The 27,056-nt window shown below is 30.7% G+C and overlaps 1 protein-coding gene and 1 pseudogene across 1 annotated transcript; one reads left to right on the top strand and one right to left on the bottom strand.

The window, feature by feature from the left end:
• Positions 1-16,262: 16,262 nt before the first annotated feature.
• LOC25499839 (homeobox-leucine zipper protein HDG11) lies at positions 16,263-22,077 on the bottom strand. Its single transcript, XM_039827826.1, has 11 exons — positions 21,980-22,077; positions 21,316-21,433; positions 21,038-21,193; positions 20,108-20,452; positions 19,902-20,021; positions 19,619-19,800; positions 18,749-18,782; positions 18,398-18,579; positions 17,963-18,209; positions 17,338-17,427; positions 16,263-16,643 (listed from the first exon to the last, which is right to left on the bottom strand). The coding sequence occupies exons 1-11, from the start codon at positions 22,075-22,077 to the stop codon at positions 16,263-16,265; spliced, it is 1,953 nt and encodes a 650-aa protein (XP_039683760.1).
• Positions 22,078-22,799: 722 nt separating this feature from the next.
• Positions 22,800-24,453, top strand: LOC120576954 (histone H2A variant 1-like; annotated as a pseudogene).
• Positions 24,454-27,056: the final 2,603 nt, after the last annotated feature.

The following is a 27,056-nucleotide window of genomic DNA, read 5'->3' as shown; positions in this document are numbered from 1 at the left end:
TAATAGCCTCGGCTGACTATAGAGTCGGATTTAAACTCGGTGCAACCGACTGTATATTAGCTTCGGATGGCAGAAGCCGATGCTTCCCAATAGCTTCGACTTTTATAGCATTCCCCCGACAGCGACGCTAATCCGACGCTAAATCTGTATTAGAGTCGGTTTTTACCCTGTTAGCGTGGGTTTTCAGCCGACGCTAAATTGCAGTTCTCTTGTAGTGGCCGTAACAGTTTTATCTAGAAGTTGTACGATTGGATTCTCATAAAACTAAAGAGAATGAAACTGTGACGGTTAAGTTTCGGTCTATCAAGTAAGTGATTGTCAATTTTTTATTATGTTGTGTTATGGTTGTTTATGTTAATTTGATTGAGGTGTGGTGTATTATGTGTGTGACTATGTGAGGGAAATTTGTCATGGTGAGGAGATTGCTTGGTATGTAGATGGAGATATTGTAGTACGAAATGAGTATAATCCGTCCATAGCTTATGCTTACGGTAAAAATATGTCAAACTCATATTTGTTAATAGGTATTTTATTGTTTAATTAGGTTGAAGCATTGAGTGCTTTTGTTTTGAGATTGAGTGTACGTCATCGAATATAATACTTCTAGAATGTTAGTCACCTTGAAGTGTTGAAAAATTTCATGTTGATTTAATTGGAGTCAGAACGACAATTTTGTGTTAAGTGAATAAGTTGTCACTTTCTTCTCCTACTTTCCATGACTCTTTTTCTTGTAAATATTTTCAAGCAATTTGAGATTCATGAAATGCCAAAAATTGTTCCAAAATACTTTTTAAAATGTACTATTGTTTTGTTACTTTTGCATCCGTCATATGTTTGATTTAAGGCTTATGTGAACGTTCACCCATAACCTTGGCTTTCAAGCAATGCCTTAAAAATGGAATTGGAAGGGCTAGATGCAATGGTTGCAAAAAAGGAGTACAAGTGTGGTGGGAAACTATATTGAACCTCATCTTTGAATTATCATATGTTGGTTGCAAAAAAGTTAAGGATTGTATTGAACGAATTGGTGGTATTGATACTTCAGCTGGCTTGTGTTATGATGTTCCCACAAGGTGGAACTCGACTTACTTGATGCTTGAGAGTGCCCTTAAATACAAGCGTGTATTTACACATCTTCGTCTTTATGATAATAATTATAAGCATTGTAAATCAGCTGAAGAATGGAAAAGAGGAGAAAATTTTTGCGTGTTCTTACATCCTTTCTATGAAACCACAAAGTTGATTTCTGGCACATCATATCCCATTTCTAACTCGTACTTTTTACAAGTTTGGAAAATTTAGTGTGTTTTGCTTGATAACTTGAGTGATAAAGATGTAGTCATAAAAGACATGGTTACTAGAGGGTTGCTTCTGTTATGCAGCTGTTCTGTGCCCAGTTTTGGTGTTTTTAGGTAGTTTTTTTTTTTATCTGTAACAGCCCCTATTGGGCGCTGTTTTAGCTGGCGAGGGCAGTAGGTGTTTTTGGTGGTGTTGCCTAGCTTTAGTCGTGAATGCTATCCGGTTTTGGATCACCTTGTATTATTATGGATAATCGTGGAATGCTATATCAATTAATGTTATCAAATAAGTCATTTGCGTATCAATTCCTCTAATTATTTAGTTAATTTATTTGTTTCACTTGTGAACTACACTAGGGATTAAAAATGCACAATCAAAAGCTTGCTTATAAGCATGGAAAGTCAGAATTGGATATGTACTTTGCTGAGCCAGCTTTGAATTTTGAACATTATGAGAACTTGGATGTCTTACAATGGTGAAAGGATAGCTGCCACAGATTTTTAGATTTATCTCTAATGGCTCGTGACTTGCTGGGCATTCCTATTACTACTGTGGCGTCTGAATCGGCATTTAGCATTGGTTCTATTATTCTCAACAAGTATAGAAATCGTCTCTTATAAGAAAATGTGGAAGCTTTGTTATGTACTCGCAATTGGATGCATGATTTTGTTAGCAATGGTAACTTGTTTAATTTGATCATATTCTTTCTATTTTCTAATGAGAAATGGTGGTGTATTTATTTTGCATTTGAATTGTCTTTTGTAGATGAAGATGATAATGATGGTGATGTAAAAAAGGCTTCGTCTTCAACATCGAACCAAACATCAAACACCGTTGTTAATTTGGATTGAAGACTACTGATTGGTATTGCTTACTATTTACTTTTTTTTGTTGGTGTGGATTTAGACATTGAATTCAAGTTTTGTTTTTGTTGGATTTGAGTATTTCCTTAAGGTTTTATGGTTGGTTTAATTTTTGTTGGTGTGGATTTAAACATAAAATCCAAGTTTTGTTTGAGCTGTTGGATTTGAGACTATTTCATTAAGGTTTTATGGTTTCCTTGTTGCTCTAATGGATCATGGATGTAACACCTCGTTTTCCCAACATGCAAAATAATACATAATAACCAGAGTATTCAACTTAAACAGGATGTCACACTTCTTTAAAAGATAAATAGAGTAAAATTACTATTTATTTAAACATTTTTTTATCAATAATTCAAATTACATCGCAGCGGAAAAACATTTCATTATTCAACAAAATGACACTACGGCCTCAACATAAACAACTTCTTAAAAATTCCATTTCAAATGGTTCATCAACATAATTCATAATAATACGTAACAAATGAAAAACAATACAAATATCTCCATCCCATTACGTATCAGAGCGACTCCTAAGACGACACAAAGAATTAACTCACATCAGCGGTTACTCATGGTTATCTGCACGTTACCCACGTAGAGGCAACATTCAAACAGAAGGGGTGAGATTTCACATTCAATAATAATAAGCAATATAATTCTATAAAAGAATTTAACAACACAAAACAACACCAATTTATCATCAACAATCATAATAAACAATAATTTAAGTAAGAAAATTTATCAACACAAAACAACAACAAATCATCATCAACAATGCTAATAAACAATAATTTAAGTAAGAGAATTTATCAACACAAACAGCACCAGTTCATCATTAACAATGCTTCACATAATTTCTCAATAACAACTCATTAATTATTTCGACAACTTGACAACACGATGACAAAAATAGGGACTACTAATAAAATATCATACACAACAAAAATATCACTTATCAAAATAAATTGATTAAATTATAAAAAAGACTCTAAACTCAATAAAATAAATAAATAATAAAATAGGGTGTTACAATGGATGTTTGAAGTTTAGTTTTATATTTTGATTTCTTTGAATTATCTTTAATTTTATGTTATTTTTACACGATTTTGAGAATTTATCAATTATTTTAAAGAAAATGACGGGGCACCCCACCAATCTGCCATTAAACGGAGCAGTGTGAGATTTTCAATCCGCCATCAGTAGTTGATCCACCACGCTCCGCCCTTTTTGGCGGTTAATGATGGGGTGGCGACGAGTTGGACCTCTTTGCCATCCCTAGCTCCAAGTATGTCTTAAAAAATGTAATTTACTTTCCAAATTCATTATTTTAAGCCACCTTATAATTTATTCTCTATTAGTGTTTTTATTTTATTTTCTTGCTCTTGTAGATTATTTTTTGAATATTTTCCCTCAGTTTTTTATGTTCTAAATGCATATGCCTAATTTTTTATATGAGAGTTTTACGATAACAGTCTAACCTTTTGTCTTTTTCACACTCCATTTTTCGCATGTTAGTTACCTATATATTTTTTTAATTTCATCTAAATGAGTGCTTTGTTTTAGTGTTTACGTAATATTTTTATCTACAAAATAAAAATTGTACAACTTTGTAAGTGAGTGATTTGCTTCACACGACGCCTTTATCTAAAAAATTACACATGAAATATGTAACATCTGCTACAAGAAAGATCAATAATGGTTCAGTCCTCATTACTTATTCTCTCTTCAATTTCCATTTCCATGGTTTGTTAATAATTTTAGCTCTTAGCAAAAACGATCTCTATTTATTTTGTTGGATAATTATTTAATTTAATGTCGTTTATTTTAGTATATTTTCTATTTGCTATTAAGTTTTATTAGGATTAATTTATTCTGGCGAAGTGCAACCCTAGATTAGGTACTTAGGTTGTGACATGGCCTAACATTGCTATTATTATCTGGATGCTTATATCTTGATATTTATATGCTTATACTAATATCTATCTATCTAGGAAGTAAGTGATTAGTAACTAGGCGAAAAATACCGAAAACGAGTTGACCTTAATAATAAGTATTTAGGAGGTGACATTACTAGTACTGAGTAAAATCTGCTGAACCTAAGATGTAACTAGTTATTAATTAGGGAAATAAATACCAAGGGGAGTGAACCTAATAATAACATATGACTCATCAAACACATATGTTCATACAAGACTTCTTCATCACCAATTTCACCAATTTATATACATATTCATCACCATTTATACATATGCATATACACAACACCATGAATTTATTATGCTCAATAAATCACCTTCACCAAAATCATCAGAGTGTAATCATCATCAAGCACTTATCACATCAAGAAACAATAATCCTTCATTTAGCAATTTTCCATTTAAAGACGATCAAGCATTTTCACCTAGTTAATCAATTCAACATATGCATATCAATCACTAATACAATCAATGTTCATCATATTATCATGAACATATTCTTCAAAAAAAATATTATCATGAACATAAAGTCATATGCAAGCTATCATGCCTTAATTCATCATTTTGCCAAAGTTCGTCTATTTTTCACATTTCATCAAAAATTCAACTTTCACAATCATAAATATCCTTACCAAACCTACATGCTTCTTCTACATTCATATTCATGGTAATTAAATATTAACAACAACATTTCATTTAAGAAAAACCTTACCTCCACTCTATTCCAAATTCATGCTCACATGTATTTTAAAGTTCGTCTCAATTCCACAAAACTTAATCAATTTCAAGCAAACATTATTACATAAACTCAATTCATCAAAACAACACATAAGGAAAACTTAGGGATGTCCAAAAACATCCCCAAAGGTCAAAACGTGCAAAACAGCAAGTGTTTTTCAACACTCGCTCGACACGACGCAACATCTGCTCGCCCAGTGAGCACCCTGTTCCTAGGAAGTGATGGGATAAAACCGCAAGTGTACGGTTCTATCGAAGTAGTAAAAAGAGAGTATCGTTCCGACAGTGAGTTGCTTAATTCAATTAGCTTTAATTGATGATTAGAAGAGAATTAAGTTGCAAAGTTGGGGTTTTCAAACGGTTGAAAGATAATATAATAAAAAGAGCCTTGAGATCATTGGTCTATCATGGTGACAAATCCTTCACAAACCAAACTATTAAACCTAGAACCTTATGTTAGACCTAACTTCTAAAGACAATTTCTCTTATGTTCCTCTAGCAATCAAGCCTATTTCGCTGACTTGATTACTATTAGAATCCTTGAAGTTCGAAACTTATATGTCTCAAAGATTGCAAAGACTATTTCGTTGCCTTTACAACCCTTGTCTAAATTCACTTGTTCGAATATCACAGCTCCACTTTCGTTTTATGAATTGATATTTGAGGATGGATTAACAATTATCAAACCCTCCACTTTCATTTCCATAGTTTGATAATGATTAATTCATGTTAAAACGGTGAATTTAGCTTATAGATTAGGGTTACCTAAGATTAGGGTTAAAGCTTGGTTTGATTAGGATTATGTCATTAGACTTATCCAACAATCCCAAGACAAGGGAAGTCTACTCACTCATGTTCATCGTAGACATGGAGAAGAAGAAGAAAAGCATAAAAGTAAATAACAAGAAAGTAAAGGAAAATAAATTGACTTTTATTAAGAAAGACAATTGTCACTTATTGAATTCCAAAAATAAAAGATGAATGTTATTGATAGCTCGCTACTATATTTATAGTCTTATATCGACTTAAAACCTAAGAAACTATTCAATAGAATGTTCTACAAGAAACCACGGGCTTTTTGGTCAAAACAGGTAGCTTGTTTCTAAAGCAAAAGCAGCAAAAGAGAACCCTGAAGCTTGGCACAGCCGTGCCAGTGGGAGCACGGGCCGTGCCACCTGTCTGACTTGGGGAGTGACATATTTTTGTCTCATATTTCGTATTTTCATCCTGAATCAGCTCCTAATCCTCTTTCTTTTGCTCCAAGACTCAATCTGTCAAACATTCGTTCCTGAAATATAATAATATGCAATTGAAGTAAAATAGTTCTAAAAGGAAATAATTTTAAAATAAAATAAACTTAAATCTAATTAAAACGAAACTAAATATTATACTAAAATAGATAATTAATGACTCATCGGGAAGCCCAGAAAATGAGTTTCCTCTTGGGAAACCCTCCTAAACCCTCCCCAAAATCCCATTTTTGTTCTCAATTGTACCAAAATCATTTTACAAACTTCATCCAATGTTAACATAGTTTAAAAGAACATTCAAAACATTTCAAAACACGAATTCAATCTTTAAATTCATGAATTCTTCATCAATTTTCCAAAACACAATCACTTGCATATAATTCAACATACAAATGTACCCAATCATATAACAAGTATTAAGAACATGATTTGAATAATAATCATCAACAATATCATGATTCTCACTCATTTAAGCTAAAACTTCAAAAACAACTTATTTTATAATCACATACATGAACTTAAGCACATAAACAACTTAATTTCACAAAGTTCATCATACCCATAATAAACATAATTAAATAGCAAGAAAATCAATTAATCAGAACATCAATCTCATTCAAAAACACTTAATCAAACATAACTCATAACTACTCTATCACTCATAATCACTTAATGGTAAATATAAACTTTTCCTCTTACCTTAACCTCCAAAAGCAACTGTAATCTTCACTCTAATCTTTCTCTTGAGCTTTCCCCCAAGCTAGATCTCCCCTTCTCTTGAATTTGCCTCTTATACTTCTTTTCCTCTATTTCTTCTCTTTGCCTCTTTTCTTTAAAAATGAACAAATGAACTCTTGATCTAATTTTCACAAAGATTATTCTCTTATATACTCTTGGGCTTAGTCATACTCAATAATGGACTTAGTAATTTTCTATAACTCACAAGATGTTACTATACAATTACTTCATTAAAACCCTCAATATTACTCATACATCATTATTCTATTAATTACCTCAAGTTACTACTATTCTCATCAAATAACTCTTCATACCAAAAAGTATTAAAATATCTTTAATTTCTCTAAAATCCAATTAACCAACAAATATAACACACCAAACAATTAAATAATTAATAAAGCAATTAAATAAATAAAATCTTAAAATTGGGTCGTTACATATGGCATGAGGTACTTAGTAACACCACACATAAATGTGAAAAAGGGCATGACCCCTCAATTAAATAAGCTAGGAAGCCGGATAATTCAAGTTATAGCGCTTTGAGTGACACATAATAGCTATTTTAGGATATAGCGTTGGGTGCATCTCAGAGACTAAAGATGATTTGAACCGGCTATAACTCTGAGATTGTATATGACTATATCCGGCTACAGCTCTATACATCGCCGTAATGTTTTATCATAACTGAACCTAGTTCTAAACCACACCTAGTTCTTACAAATGATTTATTTTATTTTCCTCCAAATAAGTTTTCTATTGAGAAACTATCTGAAGCTATAGCTCCACAATCCCTGTGGGATCGATATCTTTTTATACTATAACTTGGACATTATATACTTGCACTTTGTCTTTCAATTTCTTAAAATACTTATAATTTTTTGGGAGACACCAATGACACACTTTTTATTGGAGAAAGCTTGTGGTGTATGGAGGCAATTCTAAGATAGTTTCAATTGATTTCGGGATTAAAAGTAAATTTTTCAAGAGTAGTTTGATAAGGCCTAAGGGTGACGACTCCTTTATGGGACCACCATCCTCGTTCCTAAAGTGTAAAGTGGGATCCCTTCCCTTCACATGTCTTATCAGTTGGTTCAAATCCCAAAAGGTTTGTAATTTGGAAACCGGTTATCGATGCTTTGATGAAATATATTTGTGAGTCAAGGCAAAAGGGCTCGGTGTTTGCTTCAATCACATTTTTTTTTTCATTTATCAAAATGATAAACAAAATGTGCAAGACAATCGTGCAAATTCAACGATTTTTATGGGGTGGGGAGACATGAAAGAAAAAAATTCTTCAGGGAGGTGATTTGCCACCCAAACGGGGAGGGGGATATAAATCTCCTTGCGAAATGAAAGTAACAATTGTTAACATGACTATAATGCTTTGTGAAAAGAAGTTTTCAAGGCAAAATACGAGGGGAAATTATGATTATCCGTCAAATATTTTTTTTAGAGATAAATTCAAACTTCCATCTCTTTGGTGGAAATATTTATATGAACTAGAGAAGTGGAGTGAAAATGCTCAAGACCGGTTTATAGAGTTTGGAAAGAAAACTATTGACAATGGTGAATCAACAATTTTTTTTTTTGGCATGATATCTGAATGGGTGGAAAATCTCTTTCAATTAAATTCTCAAGGTTATTCTCTTTATCCCTCCAAAGGAATAACAAAGTGAGTCAAATAGGGAGGTGAGTACATTATGAATGGTGTCGGGACCTTGGTTGGAGAAGGGAGTTATTTGGTAGGGAGGAACAAACACTTTGAGAGTTGAAGGGTCTATTAGACAATGGTGGGGTTAAAAAAGAAAATGATAGATGAATTTGAAATCTTCAAACTTCAAAGGTCTTTACGGTGAAATCTTTATATGAAATTTTGAGTTGTAAATTCCTTCCTCCTACATAATTGAATGTGGCAAGCTGAAGGAGTTAGTTCACGTTGTATATGGAGTTAGTTCACATTGTATATGGAAAATACAGGTGGATGATCACTTATTCTGTAGATGTGATTTCATCAGAAAAATTTGAGACTCCATTTTTTAATTGGGGATTAGAATGGGGTGATCCTACCTGAAAGTGTTGTTTCTTCTCAATTACTTTACATTCTTCCGTTGAGTAAAAAACACCTGAAAAGTCTTATGTTTATTTGACATGCAACAATTTGAAAGATTTGGGAAGCACGAAATGAAGTTATTTTCTTTTCAAAGAGCTTCAAGGTCGAAGAGATAACATAAACTATCAAATTGACCTGTTGGAGGTGGTTTCTAGCTAGGAAAAAAGGGGGCCAGTTATGTATTATGAGTGAAAACCCTCTTCTTTATCTTATTTCTTAATTTAAGGGGATTGTTTAGGTGGATAGAGTATCCTTTATACTATTCCCAATTGTGGATTAAGTATTATTTCATACTTCTCTCCATAGATCAATAAATTTTGTTGTTAAAAAAATCATCATACAATACAACTTAAATATTTAAAATTTGATAAGCAAAAATATATTTTAAAAAAAGAAAACAGAAAGTATCAACCACAAATCCATACGATAATCTATACTATATATAAAGAAAACTATTTATTTCAGCACACTTTTAGGTTGGACTTTTCTTTTCAAAAATACCTTAATTTTTAATTTTAATTTTAAATACAAATAACACATGTAACAAATAGATAATAATAAATTTAATTTAAGGAGAAAATTTATACACAATTCCTTATGAACTATTCTTATTGTTAGCCAATTTAAAATAGCACGTGCATTACTAATCCATGTCACTATCGTCCCCGTTAACCCTCTTTTACCTCCGTTAACCACAAATCAAACTCAAAAAACTAGCACAAAACAAAAACTCATGTTACTTTTTTATTAGCCGATTTTATGTTGTACATCTGCGTTGATCCCCTCAATACAACCGATAAAAATTGGCAAGTATTTTCATATCCCTTCCACAAAAAACAGTATTTCCATATTATTTTATTACTTCCACAAAAAACAGTATTTCCATATTATTTTATTATTTTATTAATACTAGCGGAAAGACGGGAACTATCGTGCATGTCTGTCCGCTCTTTCTACTGCGCTAACGCATGTGATTATTTTATTATGTTTGTTTGTACAATTTTGATTAAATTCTAAAATATTAATGAAAATTATTGATATATTGATGTATAAACAAAATATTGTCAAGGCATATAACAAAATTATTTATGAACTCAACATATTTTTGTTTGCCTGCATATAAAATAAAGATAAAATAATGGTCTTTTATTCTTTATTCTAATAGTAATTAGTAACATCATAACATAAATGTATAAATGACATGTTATGTAAAAGAAGCACTACTTTAAACAAAATAATGATTTATTTAATAATTAAAAAAAACCATGGTTCTCTTTATATATAAAAGTCACGCTATCATAGTTTGTATAAGCAATTATAAACCAGCAAAGTCAAATAATCCTTGAAATTAATCGTAAACAATTTGAATCATAATCACTTATAAACCAGCAAAGTTAAATAATCCTTAATCGACGTTGATTAATTGTAACATGAAAGAAAAAGAAAAAACTTAAAGGTTAATTCTGAATTCTGATGCAGAGGGCTGAGAGAGGTTGAGAAAAACAAATCTTTAATATTTAATGTTTAATATAGTGCTAAAAAATCATGGCAATCTTTGTCGGTTGTATTGAGGGCAACAACACAGATGTACAATTGTTTTTTTGAGGAACACACTAATGTACAACATAAAAGCGGCTGATAAAAAAGTAACATGAGTTTTTGTTTTGTACTAATTTTTTGTGAGTTTGATATGTGGTTACGGTGGTAAAAGAGGGTTAACAATGACGATTAGTTACATGGATTATTAATCCACGAGTTATTTTATAACTAGCTAACCGTAAGAACAGTTCATAAGGAACTATGTGTAAGTTTTCTCCTTAAATTAAATTTATTGTTATATATATTTGTTACATGTGTTATTTTTATTTAAAATTAAAATTTAAAATTAAGGGTATTTTTGAAAAGAAAAGTCCAACCCAAAAGTGTGCTGAAAGGGGTAGTTTTCTTTATATATAATATAGAAGTATATATAAGTTACTCTTCCTTAACCTTTGATCAATTGTAACAAACGTGAGGAAAAAATAATGATAAAGTTTGGACTTTAAATCCTCTAAAAAAAGATTAGTAACAAACGTGAGCAAAAAATAATATTAAAGATTGGACTTCAAATCCTCTTAAAAAAATATTAGTAACAAACATGAACAAAAAATAATGTTAAAGATTGAAGTTTAAATCCTCTAAAAAAAGATTAGTAACATGTACAAAAAAAAAAAAAGATTAGTAACAAACGTGAGCAAAAAAAATTAATGTTAAAGATTGGATTTTAAATCTTCTAAAAAAAAAGATTAGTAACAAACGTGAGCAAAATATAATGTTAAAGATTGGAGTTTAAATCCTCTAAAAAAAAGATTAGCAACAAACGTGAGCAAAAAATAATGTTAAAAATTGGACATTAAATCTTTTAAAGAAAGATTAGTACTTAAAATATTTTAGAAATAGATTTGTTAGCACTATATTAAATATTAATTATCAACCAGTTTCTAGGAGAAGAACATAATTTGTTGTCATTTGATGAGGTTGAAGGGGTTACTCATAACTTATATCAACATGAATTCCTAAACTCAATTGCTCAAGGAAGTATCCCTCCATATATTTTAAAGGTAAAAAAAGGTGCACCTTTGATGTTAGTGTGAAACATAGTCCCTAGATTTGGCCTGTGTAATGGGACACGATTGTTATGTCATGGGCTTTTTAAGAATATGTTGGATGTGAAAATCCCTATAGGAAGCAATGCTGGAAAGAGAGCATTCTTGCCCAGAATTAAATTAAAAACAAATGTTGGTTCAGGACTTCCCTTTGTGCTTAGTAGAAATCAGTTTTTAATTAGACTAAGTTTTGTTATTACCATAAATAAGTCACAGGGGAAGACCATTTTCAATGTCGAAATCTATCTTCCACGACATATTTTCAGCCATGGTCAATTATATGTAGCTTTATCAAGAGGAGTTTATCAAAATTCAACAAAAGTTCTCATTAAAGAAGGGAAAATAGAAGGAGAAGATGGAGACTTTACGAAAAATGTAGTTTTTAAATATATTCTTTTATGGAAATCATAGCAATGTTTCTCTTACATAACATGTCATTTATACATTTATGTTATGATGTTACTGATTACTATTAGAATATACAATAAATGATGATTATTTTATCATAATTTTATATGCAAACAAACTAAAATATATTGAGTTCAAAAATAATTTTGTTATATGCCTTGACAATATTTTGTTTATAAATTAATATATCAATAATTTCCATTAATATTTTAAAATTTTAATAAAATTATACAAACAAACATAATAACATAATCATGTGTATTAGCTCAGTAGAAAGAGCAGACAGATCATACCTGTCTTTCGGCTAGTATAAATAAGAGAGATGCCTTCAGATTTTATGCCAAATCTGCTGAACTAAATACTTTTTCCATTTATAATTAAAAAAATTATTGATAGATTAGAATACTTGGCCATTGTTAGACCAAAATGATTGTCTGTGAATATCATATTTAAATCTTTTGTTCAATTTTATTTTTTATAAATAGTATATATAAATAATATGTGATTGTATAATATACATATTATTACATTATGAAGTCAAGGTTGTATGAATTGTAAATCATATGCTAATAACACATCACAATTTCTCCAAAAATGCATGTAACAATATTCGATAACCACTGATGCTATTGCGCTAAAAAACCTACAAATGCAAGTGTAATTAAAATTTGAACTGCAAATATAATTACAATATTCAAATTTTACTATAAGTATTGATAATACCAATAAGGAACTACATAGGACAATTCAAAGCAGCTTTTATGTGTTGGACAGTCTTACCAATAAGTCCATTAACAATTGGAACAGACTCCATTTTAGATGGTAAACTACTCACCATAATCTGAAATGCAACTGTTAACAATGATCCTCCAATGTTTGTGTTTGTGCTTGTTGATGCAACATCATCATTTCCACTATTACCTCCTTGAATATTATTTTCGTTTTGGTTTCCATCAGAAGTAATTGTCTGAATTCTGATGGTAGGAACTGAATGTATGAAGGATCTACCACACTCATTATTGATGAATCAACATGACAAGACACCACAAGTGAACCTGATGAGTCCACACAACTTTTTTTTGTAGTATTATGTCGTTTTGACTTGGTAATTCGTCGATTTGATGAATTTGATGATGTATACACATCATCATTGAAGGAGGTCTTGGCAAATGAAATAACAAAAATGTTAAAGGAAGAATAAAAAATTGATTAAAAGATATATTGGTCAGCACATAGGACAAAATAACTATATGAAATGGATTGTTTTTGATAAGTTTGGTTTCAGGAAACCTATTTATAGATTTTATTTTCTCACACAATATTTTATGTTACATATGAACATATTTATTATAGTATTGACCATTCAAATCCTTTGAATTATAAAATTACTATATTATAAGATTTTCAAACATCTTTATCCACCCGATACGAAATTAAATGAAAAATCATAAACAGTGGTTTAATAAATAATAGTACTAAAAACATATTTAAAGATTTGATATTTTGTTGAAGGATAAATATTTGATACTACCTCCGTCCTTATATATAAGACTCTTTTGCTAAAATCACGGGAATTAAGAAAGTGGATATTTATATTAAAGTTGTTTGTAAGTACTATTGTTTTTACAGTTTTATCCTTAAGAGAAATAGAGAGTTAGTTTATGTTTTCCATATGCTATTTATTGCTGATTCAAGAAAAAGATGTATAATAAATAGGGGTATGTATGTAAAGAAATAATTAATGTAGTTGGAAATAGCAAAGGGGACTTATAAAAAGGGACAAAAAAAATTCTCAAAAGGATTTTATAATTAGGGACGGAGGTAATATTTTATAATTATAGTTTTGATCGAATATGATATTTATAAATAAAAAACATAATTGTGCATTAAAGTTATATATTATTTAACTTTCTAGAAGATTTTTACTTTAATTTTATTTTACTAAGATAATTTTATATAATTTAATATATCTAAATATTAAATAAACTATATTTAACAGCGGAAAGACGGGAACTTCCATGCCCGTCTTTCTGCTCTTTTTACAATGCTAACGCGTGAGTATATTTTATTATGTTTGTTTGTAAATTTTTTATTATAATTTATTAAATTTTAAATATTAATGGAAATTATCAAATCATCTTACATTATTCTTAGCATGTTTTTCAGTCAATTTCAGTAGGTTTTACCAGCAGAACCAAGAAGTATTAGAACAATTGTCTATGATTTTGTGACACTTGGAATGTTTTTTATATTTGATTATGTAATTCTATTCTTCTTGAAACATAGCAATTTTAGGATTTTTTTGATGTAATTCGCGAAGAAATCATGCAAATCGTCAAAGTAAGAACATCTGAAGATTTGTGAAGACCTTGAGAAGATCAAGAATGAAGGTTCAAGAGGCCTCATAAGACTTTACAGAGGGATAAGTTTTGTTCCCAGGTCCAAGACATCTTATATGGAAGCAAACACCCAAAAGGATGGGAAAACTGAGATTTAGGGCCTAAAACGCAGTCACATGCGCCTTGGGCATGAGTTGTTTCACACACTCATGCGCCTAGGTGATGAGTTGTGCGCCCCAAGCACTGTGTATTGCAGGCGAAAAATTGATTTTCCCTACTTTCTAGTGGGAAAAAGCTCGATTATTATGCCCAACTTCAGGTGAAAACTCTCCTTATTAATACCGAATTACTCATTCATTATTTCTCGTTCAGAACGAAGTAGTTAAAGAGTAATGCGAACTAGGAGCTTTCAGGAGGAGTTTCTCTCTCATATCTCCAAGTTTTTCTGGGGTATGTTTTATTTCTTTTGTAAGTTATTTTTAGTTACCATGGGTAACTAAATATTTTTAAGCTAGGGTTCTAAGATGAATCTATATATATTTTTTTGGATATATTTATGAGTCTAGGCGAAAGGCTCGATGTTGGCTTCAATCACATTTTTTTCATTTCTCGAAATGCTAAACAAAGTGTTCAAGACAATAGTGCAAATTCAACATCAGTTTTTATGTTGTGGGGAGACATGAAAAAAAAATCTTGGGTGAAGTGGGAGGTGATTGGAAAACCAAACGAGCAGGGGGGAAGAAGTGTTGAAGATCTGATATTGTGAAAAGAAGTGTTGAAGACGAAGTACAAGGGGAAATTGCCATTACCCCTCAAATATTTTTTCTAGAGATAAAATCAAATTTCCATCTCTTTGGTGGAAATATTTATACGAACTATGGAAGCGGAGCGAAAATGCTCAAGATTGGTTTATGGAGTTTGAAAACAAAACTATTAACAATGGGGAATCAACATTTGTTTTGGCATGATATTTGGTTGGGTGGAAAACCTCTTTCACTTAAACTCCCAAGGTTATTCTCTTTATCCCTCCAAAGGAATAACAAAGTCAAATAGGGAGGTGAGTACATTATGAATGGTGTTAGGACCTTGGGTTGGGAAGGGAGTTATTTGGTAGGGAGGAACAAGAACTTTAAGAGTTGAAGGGTCTATTAGACAATAGTGGGATTAAAAAAAATAAAATTATAGATGAATTTGGGATATTCAAACTTCAAAAGTCTTTACGATGAAATCTTTATATGTAATTTTGAGTGGTAGATTCCTTCCTCCCACAAAATTGAATGTGGCAAGCTGAAGGAGCCTTAGTAGAATTTGGACAAGAAAAGTTCAAGATTTTTTTTGGTAATTGATTCTTGGAAGACTTCCTACTCGCAAAAACTTAAATAAAAGATGTATGTTGTTGGATGGAGTTAGTTCAAATTGTATATGGTGCCCAGGGAAAATAGAGGTGGAGGATCACTTGTTTTGTAGATGTGATTTCTTCAGAAAAATTTGGGACTCCAATTTTAAGTGGATTAGAGTAGGAAAAAGGGGGGCCTTTTATGTATTTTGAGTGGTTTTGAAACCTTCTACTTCTTTGCCTTACTTCTTAATTTTAGGGGATTGTTTCGGTGGGTAGAGTAACCCTTGTACTATTCCTAAGTTGTGGATTAAGTATTATTTATACTTCACTCCATAGAATAATAAATTTTGTTATTACAAAAAATTATCATACAATACAACTTAAATATTTTAAATTTGATAAACAAATATATTTTTTTAACAAAATAAATAAAGTATCAACCACAAATCCATACAGTAATATAAATAAGAGAGGTGCCTTCAGATTTTATGCCAAATCTTATGAACTAAATACTTTAGCCATTTAGTATAAGTATTGATAATACCAATAAGGAACTACATAGGACAATTCAAAGCAGCTTTTATTTGTTCGACAGTCTTACAAATAAGTCCATTAACAACTGGAACAGACTCCATGTTAGATGGTAAACTATTCACCATAATTTGAAATGCAACTGTTAACAATGATCCTCCAATGTTTGTGTTTGAGCTTGTTGATGCAACATCATCATTACCACTATTACCTCCTTGAATATTATTATCATTTTGCTTTCCATCAGAAGTAATTATGAAACCTGATGGTAGTAATTGAATGTATGAAGGATCTACCTCACTCATTATTGATGAATCAACAGGACAAGACACCACAAGTGAACCTGATGAATCCACACAACTTTCTTGTAATATCAACATGTTGTTGTTTCCTGTGCTGAAACCCTACATTTGCAAATTAACAAAATACATTAGGAAAAAAACCATAATCCGACGAAAATTGTCTATTTTTTTAGGTTAAGTGGTCTAGTGGTTGGAGTTTACACATTTTGATAAATATAAAAATAAATGTAAAAAAGTGAGATGTTCGAGATTCAAACCCTAATCGCTGCATATATTATGCAACATCCATAAAAATTAAGCTAAGCTTACGGGGTCGACGATATTTGTCTGTTAGAGTTACTTTAAATGGTATAAGGTCCTAAATGGACCCTTTTAAAGAGTTCGATCGATATTAGAGTTTTTTTTTTTGTTATAGCTTCTCTTGAAACAAAATCTCAAAAATATTTCAATCGAGGATTATTTTTTTCTTTCTAAAATATAATTTTTATTATGGTAGACAAATACAAAGTAGTTTATGCTTTTCCTAAAAATCTCTAAAAATAAATCTCTAAAATTATTGAATGTCAATATTTTTTTATAAAGTATAAAAAACAGGCCGTTAGTACATGTGGTTCTCATCAGATGGAGTCTAAGGCGGGTAGATGTATGTGGTCTTACTTTTGTAGATATAGAGACTATTTTTAGGATTTGAACTTGTGACCTCTACTTCACAGTTGAATTGAATTACACCCTCAGAAATGGGAAACAAAATGGATAAATAAATAAAAAAATAATAAATGAAGGAAGCATGTCTTACATTAAACACGGAAATGCAGTTACCAGGGCGCGAAACATTTGCTATATGAACAACCTCTTGAACATCATTACCATTGGAAAGTACATTCGACTAAGCAACAACATTGAAAAATAATTAATGTTGATAAGAAAACCTTTTAACTCTAAAGGTATTTCATATAACATCAAATAAATATTAATCATACTATATATTCGTTCAGTTGATAAGGATAATACAATAAGCAGAGCCGGAAGTTCGAATTCATAAATCCTCACTTATTCATATTAAGAGGTGCAATTCTGACGGCTAAAAAATATATATCCGCTTCACATTCTTTAAAGATAGTAAACATTTAATTTTTTTTTTAATTTAATGTAAAAAAAATGTTACCCAAAAAAATTTAATGTAAAAAAAAAAGGCTTACTAACAACTCCCTTCAAAAAATACTTTCAAAGCAAAAAATCACCCTTCAAAAAACAGCATTAATAATGGTCATTATTTATTCACAATATTAATAATGGTCATTATTTATTCCCAATATTAATGGCTTAATCTAAGGGTATATTTTGAATAATAGCATTAAGTTATATATAAGTGTGTATATATATATATAAATAAATAATAATTGATCAAGTATTTAACAAACCTGAGATCGTTTCCTTTCATCGTTCAAGAAATTGAACACAGTCTGTGGAGGAAGAGGCAGCCAAATGATAGTAGATGCGCTTAGCACCTCACCATTAGGCTGACTCTTCCTCACAGTAATCTCATTCAAAGTTGATAATGTGGTCCATCTATGACTAGCTGATCCATTTATACTTTCACAGAAATTAGTTACCATCCTTTGTGTTAGCTTCATCATGGTCCTCTTTCCATCAGGTGATGGAATCACTGAAAAATTCCAAGACAAGAAAATTAAATATATGATCGAAATTCATGCAATATTGTGTGTGTGAACCTTTATCTTGCGGTAAAATACCGACAAATGCAGCCACAATTGTGGTTACAAAGACCTCTAAAACATTTATATTGTGGCCGCAACTACGATTTAAAACAATAATATAAATTATATAGCTACGCTCCTTCGAGATGACCGGTAGAATGACCTGAATCCATAAGATAAGAAGCAATCCTTTCACACATTATTTGAAGTGTAGTGAGCCATTTTTCAGCTCCAAATGCAACTCCACTATAGATAACATTTCTATAGAGCATATGAACTGGATTTCTGTCTTCAACTTCAACATGTTCAATCCAAGTAACCTATAAATTAAAATATACAAGAGTGACTAAAAAATGCTTCATATATATATATATATATATATATATATATATATATATATATATATATATATATATATATATATTAATTTAATAATAAATTGCGTCCAACAAAATGAGATTTTATAGTGTTCAATTAAAAGTAAATTACCTTGGATTTTCCATTAGGCATGTTTTGGATGAAGCTGTGAAGCCCCGATACTTCAAAATGGATGACGTATCGTATCCCCTGCGTATCCTGCACCGATACCTGCCCGATACTTCCCGATACGTATCCGGAGAGTATCCAAATATTAAATTTTATTTTTTTTATAAAATAATTATCCGATACTTTCCGATACGTCCCGGATACGCGAAGGATACTTCTATTTGTTCCGATACACACGGATAAGTGTGTTTTTTTTTTTTTTTTTTTTTTTTTTTATAGTTAGTAGAGTTGTCTTTGGATGAACCAGATTTGGAAGCTGGTTTGTATCTTGTTGATGGAAATGGAGGAGAGGAGATTGAGACGATTAATGTTAACTAAAATAATTTAACTCTTGAGTAATTATGTGTTCTTTTTTTGATATAGTGCTTATTTTTTAGATCGATATAGTATAACACTAACAATGTTCTTTTTGAATATAGTATATCACTGATGATGCTCTTTTTGGTATATATTGTGTATGTAATTGACTAATCACCACTCTCTTAATCGTCAATATTATTTATATTTATGTTGATGTGTTACGAGCCTATGACTGATTTCTTTTGTTTGTTAATATATTTGCATATTAAAACAATTGTTATAATACGACACCTAGTCTAGCATTCCTTGTGCTGGTTAGGATTAATTGTGATTTTAATAAATTTCATTTTAGCTTCTTCAAAAAAAATGGTTATAATTATATTGTACATTTAATTATATAATTTTTTTTATTAACGTATCTCAGCCGTATCGTATCTTGATTTTTGAAATTTTTCCGTATCGACGTATCGGTGCGGTATCGTATCCGTATCGTATCTCGTATCCGGGCTTCACAGGATGAAGCAACCGGAAGGAAGACGATGGCCTCGAAATTTCGAAGCAAAATGTTTGTTATGAGGAAATTCATATGAAACATCAACTATTGCCCATCCTTCCTCAAATTGTTTACAATAACGTAGGAAGTAGAATTCTCTAATAGGAACAAGTGGTGAAAGCACTTGCAACTCTTCATACATCTAAAAAAAATTATTGAATGATATCGTAAAATACATCGATACAAAAATACATCTAAAATAAGTGTTAGTCTAACCGAACAGCGAAAAAAAATTAATCATACCAATTGCAAAGAACCATCAAGACCATCCTTCGTTCGAGAAGATATAACTTCAATAGTCTTTGCGATTGTCACAATAGTTGGAAATAGCTCCATCCACTTGTGTTGTTCTACAAAATCAATCTTTAAATTTGCTTAATTAAGTTAACTAAATTGAATTAGTGAATTCAAATCTAAAAAAACACTATAATAGAATAAGAAGTTCTTACAGGATCCATAAACATTTCAACCAAGGTCAAGGCATTCATGATAACATCACCAGATTTTCTAGAAGCTTCGATGCGAATATTCGGATTCTTTAACTGATTATTAGTCCTAGGGAACATTGTTTCATAGGTTTCAAGGTTAAGAGTATCTCTTCCATTATTGTTTGATTTCATCCAAAGAGGCTCATTAGTTTCCATAAGAAAAATCAGCTCTTGCATTGCATTTGTAGCAATGTCAAACATTAGTGATTTTTCCTTATGAGAGAGACCAGCAGGTTGGTAAGGAACATTTGGCAATGTTGATGAACTTCCAGTGTATCCAGCTGCAATGCTAGATACTCTAACAAGCTACAAAAGTTCAAAAATCACCATTTTAATTGACCACATAAATGCAAAATACAACACATGTAAACATGGTTTTAAATTGCGGTCTGCACTACAAGCAACCGCATTATAAAAGACTTTTAAAAAGTAAGTTCTCCGCAACAACATTGCTACTACAATTTCAACCGCATCAAACATATTTTCCTATATTTTGCCACAATAGAAAGGTTTACATTGTAACCGCAATTTTAAACTATATTTAATTTTTTTTGTCCTATAAAATTAATTCACAATCTTTGAAGTTTAGTCCATACAAACATTTTTTTATATTTTAATTTTAGCCCTTGTTTTGCTTTTATAGAGACTTGGTAATTGGTAGTATTATAAGATTTATAAACATTTTCTTTTTGGTACAAAAGAGGAAAAACCCAAAAAAATATCTAAACGAAAATCCTAAGACATGTAAGTGTCGGATATGTCACCAAAGAGAATATTGTGTATGTATGGACTAAACATATTTAACCATTAAAATTGTGCATGTAATAATTAAGAATGAATACACACATAATTCTTTTGCATTACTTGATATTGTATTAATGATTTACGTACCTCTTCTTTGAGTCGAGCATTTTCTATTCTCAACTTTTGTCCATCACAAGTGCTGCAGATAACATTTTGAAGGGCTTCCCTCATAGCTTTATTCTGAGATCTTATTTTATCATTCTCTTGTATGAGTGTACAATTATCATCTCTTTCATTTTGTGTCTGTTTTGTTCAAACCAAAACCACAAAGAATCATTGTAAAATAACACATAAATATGATAATCCCATGCATGTATAAAACACACACAAAGCCCTAATATAATTTAAAAAACACTCATAAATACCTTCAACTGAGTCCTTCTATTCTGAAACCAAAATTTGATCTTGGTAGGATCCATGGCTAATTCCCTGCCTAACTGCAACCTTTGTTTTTCATCAGGATATGAACATGTCTTAAACACCCTAAAAAATAAAATAAAAAAGGCGTATAAACTATTATATATAAAAAATTATTATATATCAAAGATTAATTACATATGAATATAAGGTAAGCAGACAACAAACTGCACCGTTAAGCCTTTTTGGATTGCAAAACCAATTCTCCTAAACACAACATTAATGGACTTAAGAGTCATGACATTGTTGTGCTGTACATGACCCTTTGAACTCTATGTAGAAGGTCAACAACATCTGGTGCTAGGAAGCAAAAAATGTCAAATCCAAATAGTATAAAAGCATGTTGATTGTTAGAACACGCTTTCTCATGTTTGCTAGTTTGCTTGATGCAGCTTTTAGGGTTGTCTGTCCTACTGTAAAAACCCTATCACATAATCCCACGAGTGAAGAAACCCGGTCAAATCACACATGCATGTTTTCTTGTACCCATCCGTATATCATAACATTGCATGCCTAAGTGTGTATAAATCTAAGTGTCGTATAAATAAATAAATAAAATATAGGGTGCAAAAATAATAGATTTTTTTTTTTTAACAGAGATAGGACTCTTACGCTTCAAGCCTTTGGATCTGATTAGAAGTGTGACGGTTGCAACATTTCTTCCTTTTATGAGTATCTGAAGAAACACTTCCTTCACTGTGATGCTCCATAAGTTTCTTTTTGATCAAAACTTTTTCACCTTCAACGAGTTCTGTTTATTTTTGTATTTTTGCTATTAGGGCTACTATATATAGCTATTTGGCTATGACTATGATTTTAATTTGGAGAAACAAAACTTTCAATAAATAAATACATTCTGGAACGTGCTCTCAAATTATATTTTATATATAATTTTTTTGATATCGAAGAATAAGATCATATATATATATATATGAAAAAATTGGAAAAAAAAATGAAAAAATCTACAAGCTTAAACGTTACTTCAAATAACATATAAAAAAAGCTAGAAATTAGTTTACCAAACAGTCACTTGATCAAACAATCTTATAAGCTAGTTCAACAATAAGTTTAGCTTTCCTTGTACTTGTGAAAGTAAATTAGACTATTACGTGTCAGTAATAAGTATACCAAAAGTAAATCAATAATAAATAGTTAAAGTAGTTTTGTATGTGAAGACAAAATAAACATAACACTTATTTTTCACGATCTAAACAACTTATGGGTAAAAAAATTGTCTAAACAACAAATTAAACATATGATCCAAAACAAAACTTAAACACAACTGCAAATCGTTTCATATATTTCTCAATTCAAATCAATATAGTACAAAATTCTTTCACAAATATAACTTAGAAAGATTAAAACAACAACTATACATTGCTCTAACTCTTTTCTCTCTCTTTCTCTTTCTCGATTCCAAGGTGATTAAGCAATGGTAGGAAAAGGATGAAAGGGTCTTGTTGCAGAGAAAACCACCGCGGCTAACAAAGACAAGAAGAAACACACTTCTCGTTACTCTCGTGCTAGAATCCAAATTCATGTGGGTAGGATCCACAAACAGCTGAAGCAAAGGGTCCAATATAACAGACGTGTGGGAGCAATAACTGCAGTTTATCTGGCATCAATTCTAGAGTATCTGACTGCGGAAGTTCTTGAACTGGCTGGAAATGCAGGTTAAGATTTGAAGGTGAAGAGGATCACACCAAAGCATTTGCAGCTGGCTATTAGGGGAGATGAGGAACCCTTATCAAGGGAACAATTGTTGGTGGTGGTGTCATTTCTAACATTCACAAGTCCTTGATCAACAAAACTGCCAAAGAACGAGTTCTTTACTTTTGTTGTCATGTGGTGCTGTTTATTTTAATTATGGGTGTGTTTTTTATTATGTCTTGGATTGACTTGAAATGGTAGTTATCACAGTAGGGTAGTTTTAGAATTTTGAATGAATTTATATGGTAGTGTATAAATGGTGAAATTCTTATGTGGTAAAAAAAAAAACAATAATACAATGCCCCCTAGAGAAGTTTTTCAAAAAAATGGATCTACCTATCCTAGATGGTTGTAATAATCATTGAGAGGGTGATAATCAATATTCAATCCTCATCAATCATCAAATAGTCACTTCAGTACAAATCCTCAATTTATGCATGTATATTTGATCTTATAGTCTAATGTATAGTTGCTTTTTTCTTTTACCACATAAGAATACCACCATTTACACACTGCCATATAAATTCTTCAAAATTATAAAACTACCCTACGGCGATCACCATTATTTCAAATCAATTCAAGTCATAATAAAAAACTTAATTGTGCATTAAAGTTATATATTGTTTAAATTTCTAGAAGTTTTTTTACTTTAATTTTATTTTACTAAATAATTTTATAGAATTTTGTTCTAAATATTAAATAAATTATATTTAATATCGGAAAGACGAGCACCCGTCTTTCCGCTCTTTTTACTATGCTAACGCGTGTGTATATTTTATTATGTTTGTTTGTATAATATGTATAATTTTGATTATAGTTTATTAAATTTTTAAATATTAATGGAATTTATTCGTTCATCGATTTATCTACAAATTATTGTCAAACTATATAACGAAATTATTTATTAACTCGACATATTTTGGTTTGCCTTATAAGATAAATAAAAAATACGATCATTTACTGTTTATTCTAATAATAATTAGTTAAATGTTAACATAAATTTATAAATGACTTTTTATGTAAAGGAAAAAATCTATGATTACCATATTGCAGGTGTTCATTTAGAGAATATTGATTTAACCTGGTTAACTAAGTTGAAACTTCAAGTTGATGCTCCTATTCTTGAGAAACTTAAACATGACTCTGTTCAAGAGCAAATAATCAAGAAGCTGGAAAGAGATCTTTTTTATCAAAAGATGATGTATGCAAATCTCAAGAGGAGAATGAATGAACAGCAAGAAGAATTCAGAGTAAGAGAAAAAGCACATGCCAGAGGTTACAATGAGCTAAAGGAAGAAATGCAGAAGCAATCAGAAAAGATGACCAATATGATGCAAGATATGATGGAGATGATGAAGAAACAAGCCAAACAATAGATTGCACACCAATTTATCTTGTTATTATCATTCCTGTTGTATCATGCTTAGTTTCTGATAACTGTTTCTACTCACTACTGCTTTGATACTTTTTTAATTGCTTCTGACCATATCTATATTTTGTGTTTACTCTGATATGTTACTAGAATTATCTCATTATATGTTTTTCTCACTTCTCTTATTTGTCTTTATTTTAACTTTTTGTTGATGAAAAAAGGGGAGTAGATATAGTATCTATTTAGGCTTGAGCCCATGATGACAGTCAGTCATTTCACATTTTTAGAGTCTTTTTATGATATTTTGGAGTTCATAAGGAAGCTTAAGCACCAAGAAAAGCAAGAAAAACTGAAGAAAGGGAATAATGCCACGATTACTGAAAAACGTATCATGATTTGGAGATCTCAAGAAACATGCATTCGACATTGGTGAAAACGTGTCACGATGGCAAAAACGTGACAAGATTATGGAAACCCTAATTTGGGTGGTTTGTTACACAAGGCAAAAACGTGTCATGATTTACTTAAATCGTGCCACGATTTTAGGAGCAGTTGTTGCCTATTTAAGCTGAAGACGGCTAGGAGGGCGATTTCTTCAACCTTCTACCAGTTTATGTATGTTTTGATTCCACTATTAATTATGCTATTTGTAAACTCAATTATGAGTAGCTAAATCTCTTAGAGATTAGGTCTGAGATGATTCTTTGTAACCCTAATTGATCCATGTTGTTGTGAAACTCTATTTATTGTGAACTAGACTTTCCACCCGTGCTGCCGCACGGGTCATATACATTGTAGATATAGTAGACAAAAACAAATCTCAATGCATATCAAACAGAATGAAATATGTGGTCCCAAATATATGCAGATGTTGGAATTCAAACCTCAGACACCACGCTTATTCACCAAAAAAATATTAATTTTTATCAATCGTGTGTTACTTCATTCTTTTGTTAAAATTATATGTCAATATTATATTACTGGTATGTTACTTCATATTTTTCTTTTTTTTTTTGAAAAAATGTTACTTCATTCTTTTGTAAAAATTATATGTTAATGTTATATTATGTACCTAAAAATAGTTCATTCTTAACCTGAAAATGTAAAATGTTTTATTTAAATAATTTTCCTTTTATCGAATATTTGGCCTTTACCGTAAATGATACCCTTTAACTGTTTGTTGAAATGTTTCTTCCACCTGTTTATATAGATTGCAAAATTCAAGTGCATTTTGTGGTAAATATTTAACAAAGAGAGTTCAGTTCTAATTTGGATGAAAAGTGTAATATTAACAAAAAAAATGTTGCTATAATCTTTCAAAACCCTTTTATTCCAATAGGGCGATTTGTTTTGTTGAAGAAATAGAGCGATTTGTTTTGAAGAAATAGGAGAAATAAAGCGATGCCGATTTGTTTTCTTCATGAAAATAGGAGATTAGGTGTGAGCATTAGCGTTGTTCATGAAAATAGAAGATTAGGTGTGAGCATTAGGGTTAAAATGGTAAAATTATGCAACAGGGTTTAGGTTAAAATTAGGGCTCATGAAAATATGAGATTAGGTGTGAGCATTAGGGTTGTTCATGAAAATATAAGATTAGGTGTGAGCATTACGGTTAAAACGGTAAAATTATGCAACAGGGTTTAGGTTAAAATTAGGGCTCATGAAAATATGAGATTACGTGTGAGCATTAGGGTTGTTCATGAAAATATAAGATTAGGTGTGAGCATTAGGGTTAAAACGGTAAAATTATGCAATAGGATTTAGGTTAAAATTAGGGCTTACGGGTTACCTTTAATATATAAGAAGATTAGGTGAGAGCAATATGATTGTTCATGAAAATAGGAGATTAGGTGTGAACATTAGGGTTAAAACAGTAAAATTATGCAATAGGGTTTAGGTTAAAATTAGGGCTTGCTTGTTAACTTTAATATATAAGAAGATTAGGAGAGAGCATTAGGATTGTTCATGAAAATAGGAGATTAGGTGTGAACATTAGGGTTAAAATAGTAAAATTATGCAATAGGGTTTAGGTTAAAATTAGGGCTTACATGTTAACTTTAATATATAAGAAGATTGTTCATGAAAATAGGAGATTAGGTGTGAACATTAGGGTTAAAACAGTAAAATTATGCAATAGGATTTAGGTTAAAATTAGGGCTTACTTGTTAACTTTAATATATAAGAAGATTAGGAGAGAGCATTAGGATTGTTCATGAAAATAGGAGATTAGGTGTGAACATTAGGGTTAAAAAAGTAAAATAATGCAATAGGGTTTAGGTTAAAATTAGGGCTTACTTGTTAACTTTAATATATAAGAAGATAAGAAGATTAGGAGAGAGCATTAGGATTGTTCATGAAAATAGGAGATTAGGTGTGAACATTAGGGTTAAAACAGTAAAATTATGCAATAGGGTTTAGGTTAAAATTATGGCTTACATGTTAACTTTAATATATAAGAAGATTGTTCATGAAAATAGGAGATTAGGTGTGAACATTAGGGTTAAAATAGTAAAATTATGCAATAGGGTTTAGGTTAAAATTAGGGCTTACTTGTTAACTTTAATATATAAGAAGATTAGGAGAGAGCATTAGGATTGTTCATGAAAA

This window comes from Medicago truncatula, chromosome 7 (assembly GCF_003473485.1).
Source record: "Medicago truncatula cultivar Jemalong A17 chromosome 7, MtrunA17r5.0-ANR, whole genome shotgun sequence".
NCBI classification, from domain to species: domain Eukaryota; kingdom Viridiplantae; phylum Streptophyta; class Magnoliopsida; order Fabales; family Fabaceae; genus Medicago; species Medicago truncatula.
Note: the sequence above shows the minus strand (reverse complement) of the source record. Positions and strands in the feature narration are given on the sequence as shown.